This window comes from Protopterus annectens, chromosome 7.part0 (assembly GCF_019279795.1).
Source record: "Protopterus annectens isolate FY-2018-M chromosome 7.part0, PAN1.0, whole genome shotgun sequence".
Classification (NCBI taxonomy): domain Eukaryota; kingdom Metazoa; phylum Chordata; order Ceratodontiformes; family Protopteridae; genus Protopterus; species Protopterus annectens.
In genome coordinates this window covers 445,659,437-445,669,223 of record NC_056739.1, presented here as the reverse complement: position 1 = coordinate 445,669,223, position 9,787 = coordinate 445,659,437, and the positions used below count along the sequence as shown (strand labels likewise).

Below are 9,787 nucleotides of genomic sequence, written 5' to 3'. Positions count from 1 at the left end.
AGGGTAATTTGCACAAAGTGATGCATGGACTGCCAGATATGATTATCACAGAAGAGCACTGATTAGCACTAGGAATAACACCACGTGATTCAGAAACATGCAGTTCAGCCAATAATGAGGTCTTTTCTCATTGTAGGTAGTCACGTCTATGAAATGTATTTTCCACTTTTATGCAAATTGTCACTTTTAATCTCAGAAGTCTATATGAATACAGATAAAGTTCTCTGAATCTTTCAGTCATAATTTTTCTCTTTATCAGTAACTGAAAAAGTGCTAGTGAACAGTTTTGATCATAAATATTGTAAAGATGGAAGTGCTGGTTGGGCTCAGAGCAAGGTGAAGGAATGAATTGTTTGCACTTAGTGTCTCTGAATTTGTACAATTTGGTAGTGGGTGTTCATTTTTATGAAGGGTCACTTCTTTCTGAGGATTTTAAAGTTGTGCAGGATGCAACTGATTCTACAGCAAGAAATACACCTTAACAATAAGTTCACTTGATATGGTTTGTAACAGATACAGCATAAAAGTAGGTCAACATTTTAACTCTTGTCAATAGCTGCTTCCACTTGCGGGAATAATTATAAAGCTGATTATTACATTATATAATATGCTGTAATGGAGCTGCCTTTTTAATCTTATTGTCAGTTAGACTTAACTTCTTGTAAATTCTGTATCTTTGAGTAATGTCTTCAGCAGATAAGTTTGCCAGGATCATGGCTGAAAATGGTCCCTAGACTTGTCCACCAAATGGTTTAGCAATCAATTAATAATTAAGGATCATAGTTCTCCAGTGGCTAAGGTGGTAGTCTCTACTAGAGTTTGGGACCCTTTTAGAAGAGGTACATATATTTTAGCATACAATACACATTATCCAGAATAGACCAGTCAGATAAGGCATGTAGAAAGCCATGTTACGCTTTCATTCCACACCTTTTAGTATGTCTCAAAATACATTGAGGTTTTTCATGATAAGTTATTTCCGAGCACTATATGAAGCCAAGACACAAATTACCTGTGTTAAGTATTCAAGTCCTGGTGGCACTCCAACTGGAACTGGCCCATTTGCCACTACAGCTCCTTGTACATCCTGTGGCCTCTGACCCTGTGAATAATGTGGATTAGGATATGAAGGCTGATTATAGTAACCTGCAGGTTGCCCAGGTTGTTGTACTGTGGGGTAAAGAGGCAATTGCTGTCCCCCTGTCTGAGCAGTTGGGTACCCTATTTGTGGGCCTGGATAGCCTAAATCAAAAGGAAAAAAATAAAGAGTTAAATTAGATAAAAAGGGAACATTATGAACATTTTGACTCATCATGTGTAGTTATTTTGTGTTTCTCTAAAACCTGGATGCAAGGTAGAACTGTGATCCTTCTTACTGACATGTAATACAACTGTTTCACAGTGTTGCAAAATAATGTACATACAAGAGTCACTCTGCTAGATGTCGTTACATAACAAAATAAATAAACTAATAAAACAAATAACAAAAGTACACTCTCTTCATTACTTCATTTTGAACTCAAAAAACACCAGTGTCTAAACAAATGTTATAACAAATATGCAGTTCACATTTCATTAAGACTGATCTACAAGATTCACCAGGTTCTCATATACTGACCATACTGTATGCATTAATTACAGACCTGCAGTACCCAGAAAATGCAGCACTGTGTGCCTATTTATATCATGCCCTCCTATGATTATAAGGTATACCTGCAGTGTGCTACTGGAACAGTTTAATAGTCCAGAAGTGTCATGTCTTATAACATATGCACTATCCACGGTCTTGGTCTACATGCAAATTCTGCCTTGCCTTTGGGTTTTAACAGTAATGTGGCTGAATTACTTAAAAATTGACATTCATTCTTATATTACAGAATGGTTAGTACCAAAATGTGAAAGAACAGTGGTTAAAGTTTGTGGTTAACAGCCCAAAGACAGGAACAAACCATAGTTCCTGAAGTTGTGAAATAACACCAAAATAATAATAAAAATAGGTAGATGAATGAATTAAATATTTGACTGTAAAAGACCCATAGCAAAAACTGTTACTGTCCAATACCTGTCCCATCCTGTACTTTATCTATCTCTGGAATGGTTGAACCTTTGTCCTACACTTTTCCATAGTCACAGACAGTATGTTTAAGTGGTCACAGTGCCACAAATTCAGGGATATTTTCTTATCTTATCTCATTTGTGAACAAAAATAAACATGCATTACTTGCCTAGTTTGTCAGTTTGGTGTCATCTCTAAACATTTGTCTGCCTCTTCTAGTACTATTAGCATGAAGTTCATTCATCTGACAGAAATGCCAACTTTACTGGAACTTCAGCATTATACTCTTCAAATGTCCTGAGTTTCTAGTGAGGGTCATCATTTTGTCTTGGGCTTTTGTCCTTCTTAAGCTTATACTACTCATGGAAGTCTCAGATAAAACTGATTTTATGCTGCAGGCTTAATTCTTCTTCAGAAAATGCATATTAATGATAAATTGTATTATTTTATTTCAGAGGTCTTCCAAATCTGGGGAATTTGTCAAACAAAGATTTTATGCTTATGGTATAAGACATTGAGAGGTTACTGTGTACGTTCTTCTTAATTATTTGATGTTAACTGACCTAGGTGTATTAACTCTTCTACTGACTCATTTTGTTAACTCACATAGTTGTATTACTCTTCTTCTGACTTATGCTGTAAGTAGTCATAAACGCTACTGTGTTTTCACATTATTCTACTTATTACTGAGTTTATACTATTGGACTGAGTCAAGAAAAGGGCTAGCAGGATCAGCCATGTACCCCAGTTTACCAAAGTAGGGGCTGGAGTGTATGAAACGTAGGGCTTGATTCCCAAAGACTTGCTCTCAGTTTAAGTGACTTACTCCAATGTACCAGAGTAAGTCATGTACATTGAGAGCAACTCTTTTGGAATCTATTTCTTATCTTTGCAGATTTGCAGAGCTGGTTATGTAAGCCATGATATTTTCACAATTTATTTTGCATTCAGACAGAATACAACATTCTGAAATTTGCTGTTTCACTTTTCAAGGACCTCTGAACCTTTCACATCTCTGCTAGTTGCTGTGCTTTGTAAGTGAGAGACAAATGTAAGCTACCTTTATCTCCGAGTTAATCTATATTCCCCCTTCAATTTTGCAGTTCTGCACTTCTGAGGATTGCAATGACATGCACCAAACATTCAGTGGACATTCCTCAACTCTCAAATATCTAACTTTGTTCAGTAGCATTCCTTGTTTCTTAAGTTGTTCTTTAAGTCACATAAAGAAGAATATTGTACAAATCTGTCTTGTTGTGAAGATGCTCCTTTCTGTGGGAAGGCCTAGTAAATAACATAATTTTTAAATCTGGCATAAGCCATTTGTCAAGTTCAAGTTTAACCAATTTCCTTCTACTTCACATGCATGAGATGTGAACTCTCTCTCTCTCTCTCACTCACACACATGCACACGCGCACGCACACGCACATACACATCACATTAAAGCTAACTGTTGCAAATTTGAAGACAGTAAATGCACTACTTGCAACTCCCAAAAGTAAATGCATTCCTTATTATTCTTAAAAATAAGTGCAATCAGAAAAAAACATTTTTGGTGAAGCTATCTCATAAGTGGTAAAGAAGGTGGTTGCTTTCCTCCACATGCATGAGTGAAGGGGGAGGGAGTTTACAAAAACAATTTTAATGTTTAGCAGTAAATTTCACATTACACTGTTATAGCAGATGAATCACAAAGAAATCTGATGCTTCATCAAATCGTAACTCTGAAACAATTCGGTTTTCTTCCTTCACCTCTGTTGTACCACATGTAGTTTGTGTAGATATATAGATTAGATAGATATAGATAGATAGATAGATAGATAGATAGATAGATAGATAGATAGATAGAAATATAGATATGAGTAGACAGATATTAAGATTTGTTGTAAGGAGTACAGCCACTCATTGCAGAACAGAAGTTTTTTCTTGGTGATGGCATGAGGAAGCTAGAGAAGTTGGAATGATTTAATTGTAAAGCTATGTGGGACTACACAATAAAAGATTTATGACAAGATTTAAATTCTGTAAAGATATTTGTGTTTCTTTTGTTTCTTTCTGAATGAACAAGTACATGTTTCCTTTAAATAATGCAAATTTCAGACAACAATGCTTTGGTTGTTTGGGAAAACAAAGAAGCATAGAAGTAGTGACTGCATTTCACAGCTTAGTATGATACAATCAAAATATTGCCCTAAATAATGGTAAAAGGAACAGGTATATAAGTGAGTTTAGACAGGTCTTCTTTCATAGCATGAAAATGTATTTCTACAGAGTTATAGAAAACAAAGCACTATCTTGTATTTTACGATTCATTTGGCAACCTAGTGACGTAAGTTTACACTGCATTTCCAAAGTATAAGACATTGAAGTGGTGTTGTGCATTAACAAAAACAGTCACTGTGTTCCTCCCATTACCTGTGCCAGTATACAAATGCACAACTTCCTGCTCCAATGCTGAAAGTACTGTAGCAATGTAAATATTTCTGGGTATTTGTAGTAAGGAATGCTTATTTAACAGAACCATACACACACTTGCAATGTCTGCAATATCTTAGCAAAGGTAGTTAAGAATGGATGAGTCCCTCGTGTACAGATTTCTCCAACAGGACCACATATTTCAAGAATTCTGTAATGCATGAAAAGATAATGAAATTCAAAGTGGAAAAACTGACACAATGAGGGCAGGGAAATCATGTACAATTTGTTTTGCAAATATGACTTAACCAGTCTGACCAGCTTCAGTCTTCCTTCGTATCATCATATTTTGAGATAAGCTCGTGTATGTATTCTCTGCAAGAGCTGACAACTGAAGCAAAGGCACATTTCAAACAAGAATGATCTAGCCAGGTTTACCTAATTCCTTGTCCTCATAGTCATGTGACCCAGCAATTTAATTTCATTGTTATGACACCTAGCACTACAGTAATCCAGCATAGAATTTTGTATTTTTTGAAGGGGGGGGGGTCCACAAATATCCCTACTGCAAATTTGGCTCCTTTAACTAGTTAAATCACTTTACATATTGCTGAATCTTGTTAGAAGGGGGACCCCTGTGCTGTGACCACTGTGTGACTTTGACTAAAGGTCATTATCACACAGCTGTTACCTGCACATATGAACTAGCCCTGTTTGCACCAAAGCAAAAACAAAGGACACAGTGCTAAAAAACATGCATTCCTGGACAACACATGTTTACTAGAAAGAACTGTTTAGAGTTGACTTTGCATCTAGTTTTGTAGGATGTAAAATGTTCATTCCTTTCTGCAGCTTAAATAATAATAATAATAGTGGACAGCTGACCTTCTCTTTGCAAACAGCATGCCAGACTGAGGCATACCATCATACCATGCCAGACCAATTCACTTATGCCTTTTGTATTAAACAACTGCAGACCAATTCACTTATGCCTTTTGTATTAAACAACTGCTCTACGTATTGTATAGTAGCTAGGCAAACCAGTATAATCCATGGTTTTCTAAGCCAGTTATCAGATGGAAAATAAATAGACTTAAACAGTGTTTTACTATGTTACTAAAACTGCACCAAGAGGTACGTTAAGTGCTTTCTTGCAAATGAATGTGTTATGCTTTTTGATTAATGAGCTCCTTCTATATTTGATTTCTGGTTCTGTTAATGTATGAAAGAGAGAGACAAAAAAGAAGTAAGAAATGGAAAAGAGGACAAACTATAACTTTGAGAACTGAAATAAACAAGCTGGACAGACAGCTTAAACATAGTGTGAGACAAGATCAAGAAAAATTTGAAGAAAATTTATATAATGATATTGAGCATAATAAGAAACCATTTTATAGATACATAAGATGTGGTAGGTGTAAAGACATACAAAAAGATAAACTGCTGGTAGATTCTAAAATGTATTCTCAGAGTCAGCAGATCATATATCTTCTTCTTCTTCTTTCAGCTTTTCCCGGTTAGGGGTCGCCACAGCGGAACTCCAGTCTGCTAATGATTGGCAGTAGAATTGTACAGTGCTGAGGTGCCAGCTCGACTCCCAACCTTCAACGAAGGCATGCCCATTTCATGCATGTCTTTCGAACACCACTCGACTGTGGAGAGGACATGCAGACTCCACACAGAAGGCGCTCCAGCTGAGAATCGAACGGGAGAACATCTTGCTGTGAGGCGACAAAGCTACTGCTGCATCACCATGGCTTAGTCAGCAGATCATATATATATTTACAAAATCTTATGCAAAGCAATTTGGTTGCACAAAAGGGTGATAAATTGTCCTAATGACATCCAGGTAAAATCAAATACTGAAACCAAATTATATTATATTGAAAAAGAACTATGCAAACTAGATCCAAACAAAGCAAAGGGAGGAGATGGAATTGGTAATAATGACCTGAGAACACTTCAGCAAGAACTTACAATACAAATTGGTCATATAAATATGGGGAGATGCCCCAAGATTGGAGATATATACTTGTTAAACCTATCTTTAAGGGAAAGGGGAGTGAGACAAACCTAGAGTCATACAGAGCCATACGTTTACTTTAACATTGTGGAAAAATAATGAAGAAAATAATATTGGACAACTTATTGTCAGAACTAAAAAGATTAGGACTTGAAACCATGTATCAGCATGCACATGCTGAAAATAGATCTATTACCACCTGTAACATGATGTTCTATAGAAATATAATAACAGCTTTGAATGAAATGTGTGTTGTGATGTAATTTATATAGATTTAACTTCAGCATTTGATAGAGTCATACAGAAAACACTGAGGACAAGCACAAAGTGGAACCAACGAGAATACCCATTCCTGTGGAAATAAAAACATTGCAGTATTAACCAGTTTAGCTAAACTAGTTCCAAAACATTATGCTACAACATTTGGAAGAACATATCTGAATCCCCAGGATCCTAGCAGAGAGAACCAATTCCATGCAGTCCTTTTGTGAGATAAAACCATTTCCCAAAGGTCCTTGGAACCATACTTTGTACCTATGCTGTGATCAAGGACCTACAGATCCAGTTGACCAGGGATGTATACAGAAGAAGGGTTTCAACTCCGTGAACTATGAGATGGTCTGTAATGCCCAGCATTATTTATAATGTGTCTGTACGCCACCTAGCGACATACTAGTGAGTCTTGAGAGGAAGACTCCCCACAGGGTCACCTGTGTGGAAGGTGCACATATTTGCCAAGTCGAGAGGCTTATACACACAGGTATCATGCATGCTGCAAGCAGGCCACATATAATATGTTTCAAGTTTTGTATTGTATTGTTAAATATGTCCTAGGCTAGGACCCTGGTCAGATCATGCAGAAAATTTCCAGTCATACAGGCCATAATGAAACCTGAGACATAATTGAGCCAGTATTCTGATTAATGAAGGAGGGGTACTGGATTTAGTCCAGACATATGCAGTAAGATATTGGTAATATCTGCCATCCCCTACAACGTGGTATTGTTCATAGGTTCATAGGTTGGTACTAGGCTATCGGCCCTTGGGCTTATACAAGCCTAGCCATAACAATTCCCTGGATATTTCATCCCACAGTATTTACTTCCCTGGACCCCTGTCTAGCAGGGTGACTGATGTGATTCACAGGGTGAATTTCCTATCTCTCATCCAGTCGTCAAGGTTCCTTTTAAACAGGGCAAGAAGGCACTTTGCTTGACATGTATGGGTAGTCTATTCCAGAGTATGGGGAGTCTCTGAGTCAGGAACCTATCCCTCCAGCATGTTTTGTTCATTGTGATGACAAGGTTTAGATCCCTGGAACATGTGGCTCTGAGGGATTGGAATTTCTTTAAGTGGAGCATGTCCAACAGCTCAAGGTTTGACATGGCCTTGTATGTTAAGCAGAGATCGCCTCTGAGTAGACGATATGCCACAGAGCATAGCTGGAGTTTTTTTAGATGGTCAGCATAGGGCATCTGCTTTAGGCCTGTGATTCTTTTAGTGAGGTATTTCTGCGACCTTTCCAGCTGTTGCAGATATCTTGTGAGGTACATACCAAATGCGGCATTGCACTCTATAATGGGTCTAATGAGGGATGAGTACAGTGGGAGAATGACCTCCTTTTTTCTGGATGAAAAGCCCTTAGTGATGAGATGTGCCACATAGAAGGATTTCCTGACTGTTGTGGCAATGTGGTTATCGAAAGTGAGACCACTGTCCACCTGTGTCCCTAAGTCTTTCATCACACTTTCGGTGTTTAGTGTACTGCCACCTATGTGGTAATTCAGGGGTTCATGGTTTTTCCCAAAGGGGATAACTATATATTTCTTGGCATTAAGCTTGAGCCCATGGCTCTGGCACCAAACATCTGTTTCTGTAAGGCCCTTTTGTAGAATATCCACATCATTTGGGATTCAATAATGGCTCCCAGTTTGCAGTCATCTGTGAACTTTGTTAGCCAGAGTCCCTTAATGTTGACCTGTATTTTAGAGAAGTAGATGTCAAACAAGGGCAGTCCCAGGACTGAACCCTGAGGTACTCCACTTGTCACTTGTCTGGAGTGGATTTGGAGTCGGCTACTTTTACAGTCTGGGTTCTGTCAGTAAGCCAGTTGGCAACCCATCAAGGGACATAGGGATTTATGCCCAGCTTAGTAAGTTTATCTATGATTCCAGAGTAGGGAATGGTGTTGAAGGCCTTGGCGAGGTCCAGACAGGCTCTGTGGACCGCCTTACCCTCGTTCACAGCTCTGGAGACTGCTTTCAAGAAGTCAATCAGGTTCAGGAGACAAGATCGGCCCTTTACGAACCCAAACTGGGTGGAGTCCAGTGTTTGAAGGTTGCCAATGTCTTTGTTTACAAGTTCCATGATAATGCGTTCCATGCCCTTGCAGATCAGGCTCATCTGATAGGACGGTAGTTCCCGGGATCCAAAGTGGATCCGCCCTTGTGGAGTGGGATAACTGTAGCAGTGCACCACTCAGTGGGCACGAAGCCTGAGGTGAGGCTATGATTAAACATGACACTTAGGTGAGATGCCAGTTCATTTTGTAGTCCATGTGGTACACAGCCAGGGATGTCATCTGGTCCCATGGATGCTGTATTCTTAGCTTTGGTGACTGTGGTTTCTACCTGTGTGGCCATGATTACCGGAATTTGGAAATCTTTTGGTATTGAGATGGGCCCTTTAGGGGGTGAGAGGGGCGTGAAGTTGGCACTAAATCGATCTGCCAGGATATTGGCAATATCCTTGGGATCAGTATATTTAATGCCATTATGTTGTAGCTCAGAACAGATCTGGGCATTGCCATTTAGATTCTTGACATAACTATAGAATACCTTGTGGTTGTCTTTGGAATCTTTGGCAATTTTATTTTCGTAACTAGCTTTGGAGGATTTTATGAGGGATCTCAGCTTTTTACTGAGCCTGGTAAGGGAGTTTTTTGCATCCTGGGATTTTTCTCTTTTCTACAACAGTTTCTTCCTTCTGTTGTATAGTTTGTTTATGGCAGGGGACCACCAGATTGGCTTCCTTTTTTGAAGGATAGTGTCTTGGTTCCATTTGGGATGGCATGATTCATGCACAAGTGGATGTGCCCGTACAGTGCATTAGTGTAGGATTCAGCAGTCGAACTTTCAGCTCCCATCTGCATGGGTGTCATGTAGTTTGTCACTTCTGACTTGAGTACCATGAAGTTGGCTTTGGAGAAGTTTTTTATGGAGGTTTCCTTACTGGGGTGTAGTGGTGGGATGTGGATGTCAAGGGTGATTAGCTTATGGTCAGACCTGACCAA

General features: G+C 38.6%; 1 protein-coding gene across 1 annotated transcript in view; it reads right to left on the bottom strand.

The window, feature by feature from the left end:
• Nucleotides 1-9,787, bottom strand: part of LOC122806523 (phospholipid scramblase 1-like) — a 103,994-nt gene that overhangs the window by 28,392 nt on the left and 65,815 nt on the right. The window contains exon 2 of the mRNA XM_044077024.1: nucleotides 1,013-1,242. Within this exon, the coding sequence (XP_043932959.1) occupies nucleotides 1,013-1,242 (230 nt within the window). The remainder of the gene's footprint in view (nucleotides 1-1,012; nucleotides 1,243-9,787) is intronic.